The sequence below is a fragment of the Caloenas nicobarica genome, chromosome 5 (genome assembly GCF_036013445.1).
Source record: "Caloenas nicobarica isolate bCalNic1 chromosome 5, bCalNic1.hap1, whole genome shotgun sequence".
Classification (NCBI taxonomy): domain Eukaryota; kingdom Metazoa; phylum Chordata; class Aves; order Columbiformes; family Columbidae; genus Caloenas; species Caloenas nicobarica.
Genome location: NC_088249.1, coordinates 1,800,193 through 1,823,667, shown reverse-complemented (window position 1 = coordinate 1,823,667; position 23,475 = coordinate 1,800,193). Strand labels below are relative to the sequence as shown.

At 40.2% G+C, this 23,475-nt stretch overlaps 1 protein-coding gene across 1 annotated transcript in view; it reads left to right on the top strand.

Annotated features, from left to right (window-relative positions):
- Nucleotides 1-19,081, top strand: part of NIN (ninein) — a 63,512-nt gene extending 44,431 nt beyond the window's left edge. Inside the window, exons 18-30 of the mRNA XM_065635446.1 lie at nt 726-851; nt 1,482-1,551; nt 2,473-2,688; nt 3,062-3,175; nt 4,053-4,175; nt 4,711-4,824; nt 5,546-5,692; nt 6,656-6,859; nt 7,844-7,993; nt 8,396-8,494; nt 12,040-12,225; nt 17,774-17,887; nt 18,663-19,081. Of these exons, the coding sequence (XP_065491518.1) occupies nt 726-851; nt 1,482-1,551; nt 2,473-2,688; nt 3,062-3,175; nt 4,053-4,175; nt 4,711-4,824; nt 5,546-5,692; nt 6,656-6,859; nt 7,844-7,993; nt 8,396-8,494; nt 12,040-12,225; nt 17,774-17,887; nt 18,663-18,872 (1,873 nt within the window). The 3' untranslated portion in view covers nt 18,873-19,081. The remainder of the gene's footprint in view (nt 1-725; nt 852-1,481; nt 1,552-2,472; nt 2,689-3,061; nt 3,176-4,052; nt 4,176-4,710; nt 4,825-5,545; nt 5,693-6,655; nt 6,860-7,843; nt 7,994-8,395; nt 8,495-12,039; nt 12,226-17,773; nt 17,888-18,662) is intronic.
- The last annotated feature ends 4,394 nt before the right edge of the window (nt 19,082-23,475 follow it).

Here is a 23,475-nt window from a genome sequence, read left to right as displayed (position 1 = left end):
TTGGAATGCTAAAAGTGCTTCTAGTTTTCCCAATGTTTAAGTTAATACTAGAGAATTACAGTAACTTTTTGCGCAGCAGGAGCACTTAAGTGTTAGGAATCCATCAGGTGTGTGATACGGTAAATACCATTATAACACAGAGAACATAACAGCTTACCTACTTGTTTTTAACCGCAAGGATTTTTTTTGGAGGCCATAAAGTGCCTACAAGTGGCTTAATTATTGTTCAGCACCAGCTTCCTGCAGGAAATTGGTTTTTTTCAGGTATTGCACCATGGCTAAGTTATTTTTTTCCAGTTGCTTCAGGACAGAAAAAGCACTTTTCAACACTGCTGTTCCCAGCATACTGGATTCTAGAAACAGCTGGGGAAACAGCTCGCTCTTCTAGGAGTCTGCATATCGCGGTGCTAAGCTGTTTAAAGTTATGTTATTTGTAGCTTAAGGACTGAAAGGTATAGTACGATATTAGTGTGAAACTTTTTCTAGGTATCTTTAGATTTTAACTAACTTTAGCTGTAAAAAATCATGCACAAAAAGCCCCTTCTTCAAGGATTTGGGAAGCACTCTTACTAAACAAAATGTAAAATCTGTATACAGTTAATACATAAAATAAGTCAATTGTAGCTTTGTTTTGAAATATTACAAGTAGTTTAGGCTTTTAGGAATTTTTCTCCCCGTGGGCCTAGATGATCTATAGAAAGTTCACACTTGTCTCTCTGCCACAGATGTGAAGCCGAGAAGCTCAGAGAAGAAAATGCTGTTCTGAAAAACGAAGTGACTTTATTAAATGAGGAAGGCAATGCTTCCAGCCTGAAACTGAGGGAGCTCAATGGATGCCGAGAAGAAATGCGGTGAGAATTCAGTGGGGCCTGCACCACGTCTGCGCCTTCGGGCTCTCCCTGCGGCGCAGGCGCGATGGTCACGTCCCTTTTCTTAAAGCTCCTTCATGTGTTGGATATTCTACAAAACTCAAAATGGGGTTATTCCACGGTGCCTTTGGAAATCCAGACAGCTGACAGTTTATTTGTTGTCCTTTTTCCTTGCCTTAGCTTGTCCTGCCCGTTCCTAGAGCTAAAGCAGGGGCTTAACTGTAGGAGTTGAGATGACCCAGTGACACATGCAAACCAGGAGCTACTTATGAGCTGACCTGGTGTAGTTATTCTGGTTTCAGCCGAGGCAGAGCTTGTTGGGTTGGAGTAGCCTTAGAAAAGAGGTACAATGTGAGAGCGTTCCAGTGATTTGGTCTCTCGCACATCAATAACCATATGTGATCCTGGGACTGTTCTTCCATTCTAGAAAAGAACTGGGTGGGGAACCTTGAGGAACCGAGCACTTGCCAAGCTTATGCAAAACGGTGATGCCAAGCAATAAATAAATATCCACAATTACCATTTCTGGAAATGTCAAAAACCAGCCCATTCTTGTAGTCGTGTATATTAAGAAGTGACCCTGATGTTAATGAGCTGTCATTTTTTCCTTAGGCAAAAGATAGAGGCTGTGAGAAAGGAAAAAGTGGCTGTACAGAAGATGGTTGACAACCTGAAAAAGCAGGTATACGGACTGAGCCCATCACCACTTGTGCAGAAGTCATCACTGTATAAAAGCTGTTCCTTAGATGGTGACAAAGGCAACAGAAAATGACCGTTATATACACTTAACTTCTTGATAAATGTTCTCATTAGCTCTTTGGGATTGATACGAGGCTTGTTTGACCTGAACAGAAGACAACTGCAAGGCTGCTGTAACTGTCTAGCTTACAGACTTGAGAGCACTTTTGGAAAGTTTATTTAATAGAAATGTAAAGTTGAAAATCTTTATTTTGTAGTCTCTGTGGGTAATGCTCACGGGGAACAGAGGTTACGTGACTCAGCCTTTACTTATTTCCCAGTGAGTTGGCTCCAGGAATCCTGCCAGCCCTGACCATTTGTTCATATCCATGAGACTGCAACTTTTATTTTAAGGGTGGTTTGTTATGCTAAATTGCAAAGCGAAAGGTTTAAGTAGCTCTTACATCCTCGTCCCTCTTGTTATTGCTTTGTAAAATTCTGCTTGCTTAGAATAATCCACTCGCTTACCAGCACAACCCTCAAAATGGGAAGGAGGAACAGGGTGGTTCGCCAGATGACTGGTACCATAACTGCTATAATTAAGGCCAATTATGAGAAATTAACAATTTGTAAGGCTGACCATGCATGCAACAGGCCATCAGGCAGATTCCTACTCCTAAATATGCTTCTACTTGATTTGGCATAAAATTAAAGCCTGGAGCAAGTTAAACAGCTACAGGGAAATTAAAAAGTGGTGCTACAGAGAAGAGAGTACGGTTAATAGCTGTGCCCCCCTGCTCAGAGTCACTCTTGAACTGTAGTGACACTTGTCAGGTCTTTTAATCATCTTAAGAAAGGAAATGTTTTTAAAAATCTCACCTCTGGTGTAAATGCAGTCATTACTGACACTACTGTCCCAATCCAGGTAGCAGATCTGAAGACCAGGAACCAGCAGCTGGACTCCGAAAATACAGAACTTAGCCAGAGGAACTCCAAAAATCAAGCAGATGTGCAGGATCTGAATCAACAGCTGGCGAGGGTGCTCAAGCAGAAGGAAAGGGAAGCGGGAAAGTGTACGCTGGAAGAATGGGAAAAGGAGAGACTGGTGCTCAAAGAGGAGCTGGAAAACTCCAAAGTGAAGGTAGGAGATTACACTGTCTCTAAGGGATGAGACAACTGAACTTTTAGGAGATGCTGTGGAATGAGCGTCCCTCTCTTGAGCTGTGTGGGGTCTTTCAAAGCTGAACTTTCCTAAGCGCGAGCTGCAAACGTACCTGTGTGCAGCAGTGGAAGGAAAGCATGGCAACAGCCAAAAGCAGTGAGGTAGAAGTGTGCGGCTTTGTCCTGAAAATGGAGCTTAGTGATGCTCAGTGTTTACCTGTGTTTTCCAGCCTGCCTGTTCTGTTCAGTCCAGTGCCATCCCAGCTCACACCCATGTCACGGGCTGCAGCATCCTCCAGTTAACCTTTGTCACTCTGCGTGTCTCCTAAGTTGAAGCCTTGTACTTTTTGCAGTTATCAAATATGGTGTCTTCCTTGGAGATGGAGCTGTCAAAAATGAAGGTTCAGGCTCATAGGTTGGAGCAGGAGAACCACATGCTCAAGCAGGAACTCGAGAAGACAAAGCAGGTATAGTATTCTATTCGAGTGCCATCAGATATTGCTGGCTGGCTCTTAATGTGCCCTGCTCTCTTGCCCGAGTTGGAAATAGCTGATTTATTTAAAGAAAGGTCATAACAGTAGGGGAATATAAAACCTCTTGAAACAGTCTCTGGGTACAATGCAGAATTGCTCAGATAAGGTTTGTTTCCCTTGGCCTTTGCCAAAAGCTCTTCCAGAGTAGTGGATCATACAAAGCCAGGCTTTGATAATGGAGACAAAGATTTAAAGCTCTAATTAAGGAATGGACACAGCTTTTCTAGTTTGTGCAGACAATATAGGCAGGGGAACATTTTCCCGTGTACCTGGTGATACCCATATAGCTCTGTTTAAGGACTGGTCTCTTCCAGCGTTTGTTCTCGGAGATAATTCCTATTGCTAAACACATCTGGAGACTGTGACATCTCACAGCTTCTGAAGATCATTTCCTGGAGTGTTTGGTTATCACCTGTGTAAGCGTGGTTCAATCCGCTGTAAATACATGCTAATAAACATAGATAATGAAGGCTACAAATGAGTTAGCTCTCCTGATTAGGGCTTCACAAAGTAATTTTCTTTACAGCATCAAGCACTCATTTGGTGCACCCAATGCTTAGGATTGATAATGGTCTTAAAAAGCAAAAGCAGATGAGGCCTATTCAGTGAAGAGTGGATTGTGGCTTGAGTGTAATTAAAGACAGAAGATTGAGCGAGCAAAGACAGAGCAGCACAGGAGAAGGCAGAGTGTTAAGCTGAAGTGCTGTGTCAAATAGGAAAAGGATCAGAAGTCAGCAGTACGGTATTTTTTTTGCAAGCAAAATTTGGAAACAGCACAGAAATGCAACTGTGAGGGGTTTGTTTTCCACAGCTGCCCAGATGTCCTGACCTCTCTGACCTTCAAAATGAAGTTTCGAGCTTAATTACTAACAATGAAAAGCTGCAGAAAGAAAAAGAAGCCCTGAGTGAGGAATTAAACAGATGTATTGATAAGGTAAGAAAGAACTGCAAATCCACGTCACTACCTACATGCTGTAATGGGCTGTTAAAATTCTTATATCAATATCTGTATCACTCTAACTTGTAAAAATACTTTGGATTTTTTTTTTTTCTTACCTTCAAGCCAGATGAAGGCTTAGTTGCCTCTGTCTGGTTTTTTTCGTAGCTGGTTTTAAAGAGAGAGCTTAAATTCAGGAGGACAGCTTTACTGTACTTTGGTTATGTAGAAAATTCCAAACATTACATCCAGGCCTCTGTTCCTTGCAAATATTGCAGCGGGACAAGGAAGACAGTGTTCTTGTGCTTTTATTGCAACTCTAACATATTCTGATGCCGAACTCGAGCAGTGTAACTGATATGCACACTATAAATAATGATCTCATTGTGTGGAGATTCGGGCCGAAGGTTTTTTTGCTCTCCTGCAATTTTTCTCTGCGTATCTGTAACTCCCTCTAGCTTAACACTCAGAGTCAAACTGAGTTAAAGAAAATCCGGAATGAGTCAGGCTTACCGATGTAATCTTATTTCAGGTAGCTCAAGTAAGCTGCTTAGAGAATGCAATCGGCAGCTTGAAGCAGGAACAGAAGTCCTGGGAACAGCAGAGTCAGACCCTGAAAACACAGCTCGCCATTTCACAAGAAAAGGTATAACAGTGGTTTTTATTATAGCTTGAGATCAAAAGCACTTTTAAAATCTTTCAGTGCTTTTTTTCATAAAAAAACAGCCATCTTCTAATGTGCGCAAAGATGTCACGCAGCTAAGAACGGCCGCTTTGATGGGCTTTCCAAGTGACATTCTTAAAGGACAAGAGGAAACTTGTTAAATGCAATGAGGGACTTTTTTCCCTGAGAACAAGCTATGTTGTTGTGCATCTACAAGTTCCTTTTGCCTATTCATTCTGCCCGGTTATTCCTAAAATATTGCAGGGACTCTGCTCCCTGCTCTTCTGTCCATGGCTCATCTTGCACCAGGCAGGGGAAAAAATGGCTTTTTGCTCGGCTGATTACACTTGAGGTTTCTTGTTGGCCCTGGGCTGCCAGGAAGAAGAAATCATTCAAGAGAAATCTTCTCATCCTAGCATGTCACAATAAATATTCAGGGGTGGAAGATGTGTGTCTGTTGAATGCAGTATCGTTGCTGTACTCAGAGTTGATGGCTCCTAATTTGGAACAGAAAGTCAGAAAAACATTTAGCATTTTTAAAGGGGGCTGTCAAAGCCCCTTTGTCAAGTTAAAACTTCTTCACTCCTTCTATCCGAGAACCTAAACATGTGTGATTTGTGGTGCAGACACATCCTAGCAAACCAAAGTTAGAAGAAATCTTGGTCCAGAGAAGGCCACGCTGTGTGTTCCTGCTCTTTTACAGGTTCAGAGTCTCGACGAAATGCTGCAAAATACCAACCTTCAAATGTCCCGACTAAAATCGGACTTACGGGTGACCCAGCAGGAGAAGGAAACTCTGAAACAAGAAGTGATGTCTTTGCACAAGCAACTGCAGAATGCCAATGAAAAGGTAACGGGCTTCAGGTACCTCGGAGTCAGTCAGCTTTGCATGCCAGGGTGTACGGACAAGTGATATAAAGCTAATTTAAAATTTAAAAAAAGCTTAATGGATGTGGGTACAAAAAAGGCCATATTTTAACATTTTCTATATTTAGTAGTTTCCCATTTAAAAATAGTTGACTATAATAAGTCTTGTCAGATTGTATATAATGTGCAGATTTTAAAGTTACTTCTAAAAAACTTATTTTAAGTTTTGAGTGTAAGGACAGGCAGTGATCAGTCCTTCTCCTGAGTGTCCCTTCTTCCCTCAAAGAAATAATTTGCAAAAAAATTTTTTAAAAAAACTGTGGGCCATGTATGAATTTACACCTATCAAAGCCACACGCTTATTAGCAATGAAACTACTAATTGATGGGGGGGGTCTAATTTTCAGTCAAACTTGGGTTTGAAAGGCACGGTATTATGTCAGCCTCTTAACTGATGAGGAATTGTCACTGAAGGAGGTTGTAGGCAGCAGTCTTGGGATTGGTATTATGAATTCAGTTACTAATTTGGCTTGTTTGCCATGTAATTAAGGAATATTTAATGTCCACATGAAAAAGAGGCTGATTCAGAATTGTACAACAGGAACTAAATTACAGCTATTACTGAATAATATATAATACCGAGTTCTATTATTTGCTTGATGAGGCTGTGAAATGGAGCACGAATCACTTTTCTGTGGCGTTGAACTCTGTGCACTCGCATCACCCACTCTGGTGCACAGCTATTAGCTGGAATTTTAGCAAAAGGAAGCACTTTGGGTTGGCACCGTGATTAGTATGTTGGGTTTCTCAGTGGAAAACGTAGGGTGGGAGGAGGACGGGAATCCTGCAGCTTTAGATTAACGGAAAGCCAATTAAACCCCACCTGAACAGAGAAAATGTCTGCTGCTTTGTTGAAGGCCTAACCCTGCAATTCTGTCTGTCTTAAGAATCGGGTTCTAGAAGGGGCTGTGCCTTCCTCAGGGCTGCGGGACCACCAGGGGCAGCTGCACGGGGAGCAGCTGATGGACCAGGGGCAGCTGCACGGGGAGCAGCTGATGGACCAGGAGCAGCAGCTGCTCAGGCAGGAGAACGAGAGGCTGCAGAGAGAAGTCCAGAGCGCTAAGACGGACCTAACGCACTCCAGGGAGAAGGTAACGTGAGCAGGGTGTGACAGATCAGAGGTGGACCCTGTGTGCTAGGCAAGGCTTAATGATTCCTGTTGGAACAGGCTGCCCAGAGCAGTGAAGTCACCATCCCTGGAGGGGTTTAAAAGGCGTTTAGACGAGTTTCTTAGGGACATGCTAGAGTTGGGTTATGGCTGGACTCTATGATTCTGAGGGTTTCTTCCAAGTGAAATGATTCTGTGATTGTTTGGCAGCAGGTATACAGGAGAGGAAAGTTGCTCATTAGTTTGCAGAAAGAATGCACAGTGGAGTAGTTTTTGTAGAATCATAGAATCGTTTTGGTTAGAAAAGACCTTCAAGATGATGGAGTCCAGCCATAACCCACCCCTGGCACTGCCCCATGTCCTGAGAACCTCATCTCCGTCTGTCCAACCCCTCCAGGGATGGTGACTCCAGCACTGCCCTGGGCAGCCTGTTCCAATGCCCCACAGCCCTTTGGGGAAGAAATTGTTCCCCAGATCCAACCTCAACCTCCCCTGGCACAACTTGAGTTCATAATGGGCTGATTGAGAGATAGGGACTGATGTCTCATCCGTGCCAGATAGCACTAAATATGCCCTTTGTTTTCCTTTATATCTGCACTGAGTATGCAGACATGCTTATGATGTTTCAAACAGCTCCTTTTTAAAAGAAAATCCTGATAGTCCTTGTCTAACATTCTGGTCTGACTTTCAGTTAACACCCTTCAAATTTTTTTGCTTTCATGAAAAGCTCTTAATATTCCGAGCATTCTTCAAATTCAGTTTCTTGGCTCACAGCATTAGGCAGACTATGAGGAGGAGGAAGGGAAAGACCTTTTGTTCCTCAAAGCCTAGATGTAAAAAAATGTACCAGAACCTGTTATGACTCCAAAATCGACTGGTACTCGGTATTTTAGATGAAGGAGACAGAATTTGATTTTTGAGTGGTCTGGAATGTCTTTCCATATTTGTTCATCTCTATTCTCTTTAGATCCGACAGCTGGAATCTACAATCCTTTCCCTAAAGCACCAAAAGCATCAAAGCCAGTCGGGTATCGTCAAAGCCATAGAGCAAGAGAAATTAAGCTTGAAGAGAGAGTGTGAACAGCTTCAGAAGGAGTTGTCATCTGCAAACAGAAAGGTGAGTTTTAGATGGTAAATATGTGACTCAGTGCAAGACTTTCCATCTCTAAGAGCTAACGTGGTAAGCTGTAATTTTCTTTTTTTTACTCTCAGCTTTGTGTTCTTGGTCTCACAAATCCCTGTCCCAAGGAGCTGACTGTCTTCTGTGCTTCTGCAGAGCGTGCATTACCACTTTTAGATTAAAAATCAGTTGCTCTGTCTATTCTTTGAAAATTGCATCAGAGATGCTGTATAACATTGTCTGAGACATCACTTTTAGCAAAACATTTCACTTGTCCACATACCTGTGTCTTTTAATATTGAATTGTCTTCATGTGCACTGGTTTGTGACTTGCATATTTAAAAAAAAAAAAGACAAAATAAGAAATTACCATCTAAAGTAACTTCTTGTCTTTAACAGATCAGTCAGATGAATTCTCTTGAACGTGAACTGGAAACCAGCTCAGAAAATGAAGGGCTAAGAAAAAAACAAGTGAAACTGGATGATCAGTTAATGGAGGTACTTTTCGATCAGTGTTGACTGTACCGAATAGTGTGGGGCTTCATCACTATCTCATTGAATCTATGAATTTATTTCAAAAAAAATTCTAGATGTGTAGGAACAGAGGAAACTAATCAAAGCCAGAAGAATTACTCTCCTCTAATGCCTAATCTCATCTTTCGTGATCAAGGCATTACTGTGACAAGCATGTTTCTCCTGTTGTGATTTCTTGTAATTCACATAAGGCTTCGTTATAAAATCAAAGAGCAAAGAAATTTTGTTTCTGTGCTTGAGGCAAGGCTAACACTTCCATTTTCCTTCCTGAAACATGTAACCTCAAGTTTCCTAACTAATATTTGTGTAATGCTGCTCTTAACGTAGAAACCTGTTCCTATTTACTGTGGGAATAATCTGCTGAATTTAAGCCTTGCTATTTAATCTAGAGCGTGATAGATTAACAATTTGCATAATTTGCTGTTAATCGAAAGGCATATGTGAGTGAAAACTTCAACTGAGATTCTTCCCAAGCCTGCTGTAAATGTGGATGTTTGTTCAGCACTGCTGGAGATGGATCATGCTGGATCTTATGAAAACTGTGTGATTTGGTGTCCTCCTTTTACGGGAATGGGCAAGTTAAATTAGTTTATGCCTTAAGGTCAGGCAAGACCTGTGAGTTGTCTCAGCAGTCTTACCTAAGCTTGATGTCCTGAATTTGAGTTTAAAACAGAATATAAAAAACCCACCACAATTTTGACTTGTTCAATAAATCAAAGCATCTTCTAGATGAGACTTTCCCAACACTGTTTATTAATAGACTCCATGTTTTTCACAAGTAAGCAAATGGGAAATGTTGTGCTGAATATAACTAACTAACTAGCTGTAAAATTGTAAAAAAACTTGATTAGAGAAGATGAGATTTTGACAAGTTACTGAAAAGACTTGTTTCTATGCCCTGCACTTTTGTTTGTATAGTCTTAATTAAGCTTCGGAGAAAATTCCAAACACTCTTAAACCCTTTCATATAAACATCAAGCATGGAATTGCGTTTTCTCTTAAAGCTCATGTTTCAAACGCGCAGGACTTTTGTTACTCCTGATAAGACTTTCTCAGCAGGTGTGTATAACATTCCCTTAGCACTTTATGACTTCTAACTTTCTCTTTTGTGCCTGTTCTCCTTTTGTTCGTGGCTAACCTGTCTAGAACTCAGTGGTTGGAACTAGCAGAGAAGGGTGCAGTTCTCTTTCTGAAATAGTGTGCGAAGGTAGAGCAATCATTTTCAATGTACTACCCTAGCATGGAGAAAACATTTATTTTACGGATTTTTTTTTTTTTAATTCCATGCATCTTTTAAGTAAAGAAGCCACTATTCATTTTAATGTAAAATTTTTACTTGGACAGCTGCACGAACTTCTTTGCGGTCAGTATACTGTGCAATTTGATTCTGTAGGCCAAGTCGCCTACTTCTAAGGCATTGCCATGAAAATGGAAAGAAACAATCAATTGCATTCAAAAGAATAAAATTGAACGTGAGAAAATGAAAAGTGGCTCAACCCCTTCCTTCTAACCCATTGACTGTGAGGCTTGAAGGTGTTTTCATATTTATCTCCGATATCTGCATGCTTTTTCACCAGACTGTCAAATGTTTCCTTAATATTAACTGATATGTGATCACACTGTGTCATCCCTAATAGTTTAGCAAGCTCGTTATTGTTCCACTTTCTTCCACAAATGAATATGACAAGACTGTATTGTTTTCACTAGCCATGCAATCGGTATTTATTTTTAAGATGCCATTTAATATTTACTGTTTCTTCAGCTCTTCTATTAGATATTTGTGTGCCTCCAGGAAACACGAAACAAATTCAATCAAAAGCTCAATATTTTTACTGTTTATATTGTCCATAAAATAATAGCTCCTTTACAGACAAGCTGATTCAAGAGAATGTCCTGATAGCTTAAAGAATACAAATAGCTTTATTTTAAAATACATACAAACCTATTTGTTGCTTACCTGGGCCAGCAGAGATGTACAGATGCTAAGATGGCCAGAAGAGCTGCTTATAGATGATGATATTACGAGAGATTATAAGAGATGCTTACAGATGAACTCAATAACTTAAATATAATTATGAAGTGAGGCCTTAATTCTACCACTTCTGAAAGGGAAAGTTAAAACCACTACCATAATCTTAATGCCTCTTCCTAAGGGAACAGAGTAATGGTTTTGAGTTAACAGGTGAGAACTTTATGATGTGGTCATCCGAACTTTATGGGAAGAAAGTATTAAACTTAGGCAAATGCAGCTTGTCTGAAACATCAGGGGTTGTTTTACTGTACAGTTCTGGTCATTTTTAGTATTATAACCTATTACAACTGTGAGATAGTCTTACCTGGCTTTTAGTTTAGCCTAGGAAAAATGCTAAATAGTCACATGAAACAGTCTGAGCTCTTAATATTGTCTGAAAGTGCATCTAATGCTGGGCTGATTTATCTAACTTGGGCTCTCGTGGTTGCAACGCTACCATAGTAAGGTAATGCCAGAAATGCCTTTTTTTTTCTAGCCACCTTCATCAGTGGGAGCAACGCTTAATTAAATAATGTGAGGAAGCTAAACCATTTGGGACAAGGCTGTTCCGAGGTGCTTTTTTTGCTGTAGCAAGAACTATTATGAATGTGATCCTTTTATTCCACATGAGAGGCCTAGTTTTAGCAACTAAAAGATTTCTCTGGTAGTAAAACTTCACAAAGGACAGCCAGTATGCATAAGCTCTTTGGTATATGCTACCTTTACATCATATAGACTTGCTGATGCATTTGGTAAACTTTTTAAGTGAAAGCAAGACTTAAATGTGGAATTAAACTACTTCAAATTACTCCATGCATCCATATCTCAAGGGCCCCTCTTGAGTGTAGCACAGACACTTAGTTCTCTAGACCTGCTATTAAACTCTGCTTGTGGCATGACTCGAATTGACAATCATAAAATGTGTTAAAATTCCTACAGTCAGTAGAGAACATAATGAAAGATAGATGGGATTTAAAATACTGAATTCCAAATGTAATGTAGCAGCTGGCATCAAACTACTTAAGTCGTCAAACATGACATTGAAAATTTGTTATGCTTTTGAGAGTGTTATCTCCCTGTTGTAAATTAAAGACTAGAAATAATTAGCACTTGTGGACAGCTTCTTCAGCCTGCCTCATGCTGGTGCTTTTATTTGTAAGTGGATACTATCTTTAGAAGAGCTGCTGAGATCAACGTTAAAATTAAAAAGGAAGTTAAAGCTCACCACTTAACTTGGACAGAATTTCATCAGAAATTCAGTGAATTTATAATTCAGGTCTGAAATTATTAATCAAAGCTCAGATTCCTTTGGACTCCAGAACTGCACGTAAAGATGCATCTTTTTTCATTAGAAAGAGAGAAGTTGCCTATTTAGCTTCCGTTACTAAGTTTAGGCTTGTTCCTCTTGCGTCCGGGAATTTGTTCGAGACTTAGCCTTGTGCATCGCTAAAAACCACGTTGTACGAAGGGCTGATGGTTGGTTTATTTTGCTCTTCAGATGCTCCAGGCCAGCGGCAGCGTGATGCTTAGCCAGCACTCCCGGGAGCTCCAGCAGCAAGGCTGTGCCCTGGTGCCCAAGGACCAGCTCCTGCAGCTCCAACACCAGCTCCTCCAAGCGGAGAGGAGAAGCCAACGTCTTCAGGAGGAACTCGAGAGCAGACCCTCTGGAACAAATGTGCAACAGGTAAAGCTCTCCTTACTGTGCAGGTGACAACCTTAAAACGATATCTGGTTAGTCGTCTCGTTGTTTTTGTGGTTTGTTTTTTTCCAATTCTGATGAGATCCGTTCTCTGTTTATGCCAGTTCAAAAATTAAAATTGATTTTATCAAAGATAGGTACAAACCAAACGACTGTTATCTAGCATATTTAGCTTGAGCCATGGCTTAATTCTGAAGTCCTCTTGATCTTCTTGAAATAAAAAACCACTCCCGCCTACATTCAACTGGCTTTTCTCCTTCTGATCAATACGCAGAAAGTGTTTACAGGGGTTTGTTTTGTTTTCTTAAAGTCCATGTCTGGAACCATTGTTTTAAAAAACACACTACACCATGTATTGCACAAGCACATACACAAAAAATGCGCGTTTGGGCTGTTGCTGTCACACGGATGGAGTTCTGTCAGCTGTAACACAAACAAATTAATCCTTTTTATAAGGTCAGCCTTGCTTCATTAATTGGCCATAAGACAAGACATCGTTTGGAGAACACTGTTAACAATATACAGAAACTTCAACTTTGGCATTTCCAAGGAAAAACAATCAAATTCCAAGAAAGATTACAGCCAGCGCACATATTGGGCAGAGCCACGTTCAGTGTTGGTTTGGGTTTTTAACATGTAAAACTGAATTATAGGCAATAGGCAGAAAAGTTGGCATCTCCCATATAAAAGAAATCTTGGGGACCAGGCTTGCCAAATGACTCTTTTCTTCAAAAAGTAACCAAATCTCTAAATCTCTGAAGCTTTGGCTCAGGCCATAGGTTTAAAAAAAAAAAAAAAAAAATACAACTTTGTCTTCTGAGAAAATATGAAGCTCTAAATAACTTAGATAAAATTCTAACACTTTTATTAATCTATTAGCAGGAAAAAAAAATCTTTAAAACTCAGATGTTGCAGGTACACTTAAAAAAATATATATAGCAAAGAGCAAGAATTTGAAGCTCAAAAATATCTGAACATGCTGATAGGGTATCCTGGAAAAAAGGTATTATGGACAAAGAGTATAAGCAGTAACAGTTTCTAAGGTTTCCAAAACTTGAAGAAAGAATTCTTTTTTAAAAAAGGCATAAAATCAAAAAGTTCCCTGCCAAAAAAGAACTTAACAGCAAATAATATAGGATAAGTAAAAATAAATCAATTGTAGGCTCTCTCCCTTTCAGCTGAGTCCCAATGGATGTGCATTACCACAGGCTAATGTACTCGGTTACATACAGTGGAAAGTAGAGCATGCAGTTAAATTTTGAAATTAATAAAAGCCATATTGCAGCAGTAGGATCTGCAAATGAATGTGCTGTGTATTGCATTAGGAGTGATGACTTTGTAATTTCTCCTGTGAAAGCCTGAGAAACAATTTGCAAACTGGTCACATCCTGGAACTGTAGTTGTACAGATAAATCACTTCTGTGTTTCCTGTAAAAGTTTTTATTCTGGAAAGCTTCATTAATATAAAAGTAGTTTCGGAGAGGTTTTGCAAATAATTACTGTCAATGCACTAACGCACTTAATCCTTTTAAATTTTTTCTATTGATTTTTTTTTTTTTCGTCTTGACCGTGAATGGATATTCCAGTTTATAACATCTCCAACAGCTTTTTTTCATGGGCTTTACTAGATAACTTTCTAAAAATCATTATTAAACACATGAATTCTACAACTATAAACAAGGCCAAATTTGTTTTAGTTTAGCTGAACTTTGACATTTCCGTAACACATCTTGCTTTAATTCTCACTGATGGTTTTTTGTTTGTTTGTTTCTTCATCATCCTGATTTTTAGGGTTAACATTTAGTTGAGCTTATGTCCCTTTTAATGTCCCCTTTAGCATCTTGAAAAATTGCATCCTAATCCCTCTTCATCATCTTTTCACCAGTGAGTACAACGTCAGGTTATCCACACTTTCTGTGTACATTTAATCACCTAGTTTTGCTGCTGCTGCTTTGCACTTTGCAGCTTTCTTAGATCCCCGAGTCCTTCTGTGTAATATAAGGTATCCAAAGCTATCCCCCTGCTTTTTGGAATTATTTTATGTTCCTCATGCTTTGCAATTTTCATTGTTTTTCAATCATTGCTATGGTGGTTTGCATTCTCATTCATTTTACGATTGGTCTTGAGCTATTGTCCCCCCCAAGACTACTGTCATATGTTCAAATTTCACTGAATTTAAAGGTTATGAGCCTTTTCTGCTGTGTTAACCTGTCTGGACTCTTCTGAATTCCCAATGAGTGTTTCTGCTGTGTCTAGTGCTGTGATTTGTACCCGCTGCACGGCAGCTCTCCTGTTCCTTGCTCAATAACTAGATTTAGGAGCCTGTTAATGACCCAATCTTTTCTTAAGTTCTCTTAGAACCTCTGCTAACCAATATTTTTGTTCAGAGTTAGTTGCTCAATTTCCCCTTTCTTCAGCTCTTTCTTTGAAAGTTCAAATAACCTCTGACCAACAGCTTGTCCACCTGTTTCAGGAAAAGACTTAGAACTGGGTTTAAAATAGAAATGCCAGTAAGTTCTTTCAAAGGTCAGTTGGACTACATTTTTCACAAATGCTCTTCAGCAATCTGTAAGATTATATTTTTATATATATAGTGGCAGATTATTTCACAGAATCACAGAGCGGTTGGGGTTGCAGGGACCTCTGGAGATCCCCCAGTGCAACCCCCCTGCTCACGCAGGGTCACCAGAGCAGATCACACAGGTCGGTCCAGGCGGGTTTGAATGTCTCGGAGAAGGAGACTCCACACCCGCTCTGGGCAGCCTGGGCCAGGCTCTGGCACCTCCCAGCAAAGAAGTTTCTCCTCATGTTCAGATGGACCCTCCTGTGTTTGTCTGTGCCCGTTGCCCCTCACCCTGGCGTTGGGCACCACTGAAAAGAGTCTCTAAGAAACTTCACTGCTTTGCTAACTGCAGTTAATCGCCACCGCTGATCTTTTTAAATCCCCCCAAAAGATGGACGAGCCATCTGAAGACTCCTTACGTCTAAAAAAATGCATCCCGAACATCTCAATGGGTAGCGCTAATACTAGCACTTAGCTAAATATAATATGTGATACTCTGCATGTTTCCTTTTGTGCGTGTGTTTGGTTTGTTGTGTGTTGCTTGCTTTGCTTGGTGCTTTGCTTGAAGTATACGTTACGTATTTACAAGAAAACCTGGATATGAGGGTGAAGTATCCCACTTGCCTCCTTTCTCTAGGCCTTGCTACCGGAGCAGCGAGCAGTGCACGCAGATTCCTACCGGAGGATCGGGCACCTCTGACAGCTTGGCTGCTTGCGATCTCATTCCTTACCATGACAAACACACACAAACACACGAACTGGCATAAGCTGAGAAACTTGAGGATCTAATTATTTTGTGCTTTTTCTAAAAAAAAAAAAAAAAAAATTAAGAAAAAAATCTCCACAGTGTTATTTCCTATTTATTCGTCTAGAAGCTATTTTGTGGAAGTTCATAAACTGTTGTCTTTTTAACTTGTTACAAATGCTTTTTATTTATGTTATTTAAAATGTGGTGGTGTTCAATGTGGAAAGAGACTATTTTTCTCAAATGGTACTAATTTTATATGAGATTTGAAGAAAACCTGGGGTATTTATATTGCATTTTTGTATAAGATGTACAAACTTTTTAACAGGGAAAGATGACATTTTTGATGTAAATGAAAAATAAATTTTTTTTTAAACATGATGTCTCTTGTCTTACTAGTATCAATAGTTTCAGCTTTATGAACAAGAATTAACAAATTTTAGACAAAATATTTGCTGTTGATACTGAGGATTGTCATATCAGGACTTCTGGGAAAGATTTGTAATAGGGGATATACTTAAGTACAGATACTCAGCTTTTCTTTAGCAGATGTACCCACACATTGAAGAATTTGTCTAGTGCATGGGCACATTCTGCTGCTCTGCCCATAAAGTAAAAAGACAGTGCCGAAAAAGGGAAAATGATTAACACATTTGTTTATTGGATAACATTCCCTAGTGGTTTTTCTTTTGTTCCAAATTACTAGATTAAACTAAATTTTTAATACTTTAAGAGGTCAGGAAAATACCTTTTTCAGGCCCATGATTTTTCTAGCCGGGAGCCATGAACCATTTCAGCTGTTTGCTTTCAAAGATCTTTTTGCGGTTATCTTTCTAATGACATTAAAGCTGATGCTTGAGCTGGCTTCTCCCATTAAACATGAAATAATACGAAGTTAGATACAACATTCTCGAATCAACTCTAAGCCAAAAACCAGGGATTGCAGGTATTGAGAGCGCTATAATTTGTAGTTTCTACTTAACTACTCAAGGCTCCTGTGACCTGTGTGAAGTGTAAATTAGCCACGGTTTTGAATTCCAATCAAATTACAAAAGAGAACTTGACTAGGAAGTCCCCTACAAGTCTTGCTGAATTGTACTTTTTTTTTAATCCAGAGAAATATCCAGTCTAGCAACACTGTACAACTGCTTTCTCTATGACCCTACTGTAACTTTTTTCCATTTTTTTTCACAAGCTAAGCGATCATATAACCCCATACACAGGCCTAAGGAATTTCTGGTGTTACAGCAAATGAAATGTTAAATGGAAGACAATCAATCCCATGAGGGGCTCTTTCTACAGTGGTTTAGATGAGCAACCTGTTTCCTGAAACACTCCTCAGGTTTTCATTTATTCTCCCTCAGTTTTTAATTTCTTCTCCCCCACGTGCACAAAGGTACTTTGGCTTTGAAGGAATTTTGGGGAGGTGGTTAGTGTGTTCTCAAAGTCAAGCTTCTCAGATGACTTCCTAGAATTAGAGTAACAAGCCAGCAATAAAATAAAGAATCCCTTTCCCTGCAGTCAGCATCTGAAGTTCGCAAAGCAGCTTTCTTACCGTTCCTGGTGTTTCTAATTTATTTGGGAAAATTTCACTCAGCTGGTGATTTAATGGGTGCTCATTTCTGTTAGACTGTCTGTTACCTCACTGAAGAAAAAGAGCAAAAGCATTTTAGAGTTACTATTTGAAAATGTTAATTATCAACAATTAATCTAACAAAATGAAAATAAAAATCAATTTTGGGGTAATAGCATCCTGCTTTTTTTTTTTTTTAGGATATTACTCAATTTCAAGGGGTCTTTGGTGTGGAAAAGTTACACTATCAAATTCACATGCCCTTATGACTTCACCTTAACTTTTTTCTCAAATTATTAAGAATGTGATTGGTGGTTTTTTCCCCACATTCAACAGAAATATGGCAACACCTAAGAACCAGGAAAGGAAACTACCCAGATCTGACTCTCAGGTTCAAGACAGAACTTAGAATTTTCTATCAATTTTTCTTAGATCTGGTAATCACAAGTTTAACTTGGAAAACAAGTTCAATACTGTGAGTGTCCCTTAGGTGTTGCCATAACATTTTGCTTCCACGAATGGTTTATTAATTTAGCCAACTCTTTAAAATCAACTCAAATGCGTCTTAAGCGTAAACGGAGGGGAAAAAAGGAGACTGGTTAATGTGAACTGATTTTTCTTAACTGATTCTCACGTAAATGTTGTTTTGCAGGGGGGTCATGAGCAGCTTCTAAAAATGATGGAAGAGCGTATGATGGATGTTGAACAGAAACTGAGGCTTGTGAAGAGGCTTCTCCAAGATAAAGTAAATCAGCTGAAAGAACAAGTAAGCATTCTTATTCTCTTCTTCAAATCGTCCCCGTTACTTCTGTGAACAACGAAGTGGGCAAAAGCTGCCAAGCCATTCTTGCTTGGAATAAAGTTAAAGGTGGTTTCCTTTTTATTTTAATGCTTCTGAGCTAAAGCGCAGCACATTTGCCCAAAACTACCTAAAAATTCAAATTGGAGACAGAATCCACCACTCATTAATTTCCTAAAAGCTGTGCTTGTTTGGTACGCTGATGCACTTAAAATCAGGAAGCAAACATCAAATTCCAGCCAAGCATCTTAACTAGAAAAGTTGCTCGGGAAAGGAGGAAAAAATAATTTCCTGAAGAGTACAGACAGGATTAATGTACAGTTATTGATTCTCCACGCCCCCTGCCCCACCATATGCTTTGCTTGGTATGGTTTTGGGGCTTCTGTTCTTCAAAAGTCCTCAATAATTTAGGAAAAAAGGAGGCTGAGGGGAGATCACCTTGCTCTCACTACCTGAACGGAGATTGTAGCGAGGGGAGGGTTGGTCTCTTCACCAAGTAGCAAGTGATCGGAGTATCTGCTTGATCTCCTTCCAAAGTCTTTCCAGTTTCAAAATACTCATAGTATCTATAAAGATGCCGTAGACGTTTAGGTTTTTAACACAGGAAAATAAGACAAATGGGTGGGTTGTCTTCCTTTGATATTTGAGTTACAATAAACACATTTGCCTACTTTCCCAGCAACCTTTTAGCTTTTAATTCTTTCGTAATTTGCTGAGTAATTCTGTTCTGTTCACAATTCAGCTTTCCAAGAACACTAAAGCAGATGCGATGGTCAAGGACCTCTATGTTGAGAACGCACAACTGCTGAAGGCTTTGGAGATGACAGAACAGCGGCAGAAAACTGCTGAAAGGAAAAACTATTTACTAGAAGAGAAAATTGCCAACCTCAATAGAATAGTAAAGAACCTGGCATCCCCATCATTTAATTCAGCATCTGAGATAAGGTCATAGCAAAGCCAGTAAGTCTGCCACAGTCCCATGCACTTTACTGAAATGTTAATATTTCAGCTTTTCACTGTGTTGCCTTTTTGTACGGATGGATTTTAGTTAACAGATGCCTCCAAGGAGAGGACAGAGCTAAATCCCAAACCGGACACTGCCAAAAGAGGATTTTTGTTTATTCCCAGACTGCTTTTCTGCTAAGTTTTGCCTAAAAGTAATCTTCACTGTGTTAAAAAAAAAAAAAACAACCCCCCAAAAAAACAACATATGTTTTTCTAGGTTAACTTATTTTGATACTTTGGTTTTAATTTGAAATGTAAATTCTGAATTTACTGTACTGAATCGATTATTCCTACCCGGATTGAAGCCAAGGTCTAATGCAGACTTAGGTTACTGAATTCAAAACTTTAAAATGTTTTTGGCTTTCTAGAATACTTCATGGTCCAAACCTAGTAATATTGGTAGGTGAGCCTGCAACACTGTCAGTGTAATTGCTATGGAAAGACTTTCCTGACGTGGTCTGTGTCCTGCAAACTGACTCTGGTTTCTGTAAAGCAATATGTGCCACCTTATGGGTTATTCTTCATGGCTGTTTCTCTGCAGAGCTCAGAAAAAAAAAAAAAAATCTTAAAAATATGTAAATAGACTACTGCCTCCGACTAAGCATAACAGTATTTCATCTGAAGAAATTTCCCAGCTGGCAAATAAAAACGATTATTTTTTTTTTTAGCTGCGCTGCCAGACAACTTAGAAATTGTAGACGCCTTAATTTTTTTGTATGTGGAAATAAGTCATACCAAACAAAGGAAGAGTCACTAAACAGAAGATGTGAGTTTTGTTTATATAATTGTTAAGTTCAGTAAAGGAGTGGAGTATGTTTATTAAACAACTGGCAGAAGAATGCAAAGGGGGACTCAGTTTCTTCAGTGGAATCCCGTCATTAGGCCTCGCAAACACGGATCTTTGCAATTAATGCAGAGTTCGTTTAGACCCAAGTGATCATTGGGAAAGGCCTGTCTTTTGTAGTAGGTCCTAGTACAGAATCTAGGTTTGTCATTAATTGTGAAGAAACTTATTCAGTGTGAATATGAAGAACTCAGGGAATAACAGCTTAAATTAGCTTCCTTCAGCGTTACAAATGTGGGTATTAATGTCAATAGATGGAGATAAATGCACGTTAGGAAAAGCAGGATGAACCAAATTGTATTTGGAGGAGTTTTACCTTTGTACTCCTCTGCCAACACGCAGAAGTGCTGTAGCCGTGAAGGTGGAAGAGTGTTGATGTTTGTAATGATGGGTAATGCCTCCCGTTCCATCGGTCGGTGAGCATGGGGAAATTCAGGGTTTCTGGGAATTCTTCCAGACTGAGACGGGTCTGACACCGAAGCAGCTGAGCAAGACCTTGCATGCTCAAATGCTTGTCTACTACTGCAAACAGTCAAAATGCCCCACGAATGCCTTGCCCCCATCCCACCAGTCAGACACTTCTAAAGAATGTAAACCAAACTGGTGAAAGGGGCCACGCTGGCAATACTTGAAACCGGACCTCTTTAAATATGCACAAACCGAGGAGGCAGAGGGCGAGATGTTTTGTCTCTGAGACCTCTTGCAAGGTGACAATTCTGACAGCGCTTGTAATGAGCCAAAAATCCCCCCAGAAACCGGGATAACACAGCCTACGAGCTGTGGAGCGACCTCTGGAAAATGGCTTTCGTTTTTTCATGTGGCTGCAGGGGATGCTATGTCCACATGGTTCCTTGGCAATTTTGGAGGGTTGAGGGACCAAACTAGCCATATGACGACTTCTCCTCCTCCTCCTCCATTGCTTTATGCAGGCAATAGAGTAGAAATGGAAATACAACCATGGAAGAACACCTTGGAGTAGCACAAAGTCCTCATAAATTATTTCACTTCTATGCTATTCTAAATGCCTCTACTGGCTATTTCTCCAGGTAATCCCAAATTAGGGACTTACATATCTCATTTTTCACGGGCTGCAAAAACTTTTCCACAAATTTTCAAATGTGTCAGATTGACAAATTACATTGACATGAATTGGAGCTTTCTTTTAAAAATTTGAAGTAGGGAAATTGTCCGTCTTTTCAATGTTACACAAAAAGTGGTAGCAGTTACAGTAAAGGTCTGCGTGTGGGTACCGGGCTGCACATTAGCAATATGGGAATTGAGCACGGCAATTCAAAATACTTCCAGGAAACCATGTAAATGAGGTTCAGATTATCAGAATCATATTTGGAAAAAAATTATTAGCTGGCATGTTTTAACACTACTTCATATCTTGACTCAGATTTACTTCTAATGCTCGGTATGTGACCAAAGTGGACACTGAGCAGGGGGAATGAGTACTTCACTTAAACTATTGTGGAATTAATTTCACATTAGTCATTTTAAAGGCTGGACTACTTAACTAATTCCTTTAGTCTCCTGGTAGTTACCAGGTTTTTAGAAACCAAACATACAGACCTTTCTAGAGCACAGTACCAAAAAGGGAGGCCAGATGCTGGAATAGAAGGGAGAAGCAGAGAAAAGGGATTTTGATTTCTCCCTTTTTCACCCCATCCTACCTTGCTCTACTTTTCTTCCACTTCGAAAAACTAACCTAACCAGAGGAGAGAGTAGGAGGAGAATCAGGAAAATGTTTGGTAAATATTTTTTAAACCAAACTCCAATGTCACTGGAACACTTGTGTGAGTTAATTCTCAGAAGTGCCTTTTGTAATTACATATTCTAGAGCCTTTCTGTACCGTACTGTTTTTTGCTGCTGCAGGAGAATTCAGGACAATCCCTTCCCAAAAGGAGGGAACCCAGAGAACGGTGGTGCTGCTCACAAATGAGCGTCATGTTGCTTACCGGTTCATTGTGTCTGCTCAGAAGAGAAGCAGCTAATTTTACAAAGTCCAGGCTACTGAAAATAAGCATAGAGATATCTAAGTTATTACGCATTAGCGGTCTTTTGTGTGTGAATGTGTCTCCTATGCAGCATAGGCATTTTAAAGATACCAAAGTATTTAATGCTATTGTACCAGTCGAAAGTCACTGAATTTCTAGGCTTCACTCATACAACAGGTCTTGCCAATTAAGGTATTAACTACTTTATTACCGGGAGGTGTTTTAAGTGTTTTCAACTCTTGCTTTATGAATCACTGTGAAAATAAAGGCACATAGATATCCAGGGTTGGGAGGTTTGGAAGACTGAACACCCCAGGTTAAATTTATGTGTACTAAATTCACACAGCTGAAGTGCTACTTGTCAATTTAAAAATATTTAAAAGTATACATTGCCGCATATTCTCCAATTACTGCTTTAAATACAAGGAAAACTAAATTCTTGGAATTCTGATTAAAAAACAAAAAAAAGGTATTGTAACATATTGGATTTTAGCCAGATTATACATAAGATAGAGCAGGGGACAGTCTGGATCTATCAAGAATAAAATACTTTCATTTACTTTCAATAAATGACATCACTGTCTCTCAGGTTTTCCATCATTTTCCTGTTAAGTCTCCTGTTCAGTGTCAGATGCTGTAATGTCATGACTTCTGTATAAATGAAAACAATTGTATATTTTTTTCTATTGAATTTTTTTCTGTTGCGGTGTAATATATTGTCCTTACAACATCATGTAAAACTGAAAGATGGACCAACTTACACATTATTTATAATGAATGTAAAGAAAAATAAATTACTGTATGATCCGTACTTGTGTCCTTTTTTTAATCCAAGGTGGAATTGTTTCAGTATCTTCCCATGGAAGTTGTAGGCGCTTCGAGTAGTATCTGCAAATTCATCAAATGCCTACACAAAGTTATTTTAGTTAGTCAAACTAAAAAACAAACACGAAGTTATTTATTATTACGAAGTTGTAATAGTAAAAAGCACAGTCTGGCAGTGACTATAAGTCGTTTATTCCATTATGAAAGCATAAAAATAGATTGAAGTGTAAAAAACTGATGGGTAGTGAATACATCTCTCAAGTGTTTTCAGGCACGGCCTGTTCTCAAGCTTTGCAAACCTATTCTTCGCTTTCATATGAAAAATGCGGAGTGTTGTACGTGTTTAACTTTCTAAAATGTAATTCTTTGGTAAGCCCTGTGCCAGGCACACATTGTCAGTCAGTGAGTGAGGCAGCGGTGCCCCCTCAGACCTCCCCAGCCGGCTGAGGGGTCACCAGGGAGGCGAGGCCGGCCCTTTTCCCGTCAGCGGAGCCCAGGGTGGGCGGTGGGTCGGTACGAGGGGCCGGGGATCGGTCCGGGGGCCCGCGGGTCGGTACGGGGGGACCGGGGGACGCCCAGGCCCTGAGGCGCGGCCCTTCCCGCCATCGCCCCTCCGCGTGCGCCCTCCCCGCCGCGCGGGGGCGCTGTGCCCCGCGGCCCGGCCCCGCCGGGCGGAGGCCGCTTTCCCAGCAGCCCCTGAGCGCCGAGCCCCGTTCCCCCCTCACACCCCCCCGGTCGCGGCCATGCGGGCGCGGAGCAACCGCCACCGCGGCTGCTGAGGGGGCCGGGGCGGCCGGGGCCCTGCCCTGCGGAGCGGGAGCGGGGGGGGGCGGAAAGCGGCGCCGGGTATGCGGGCGGGGGCAGCGGGGCGGGAGGTGGG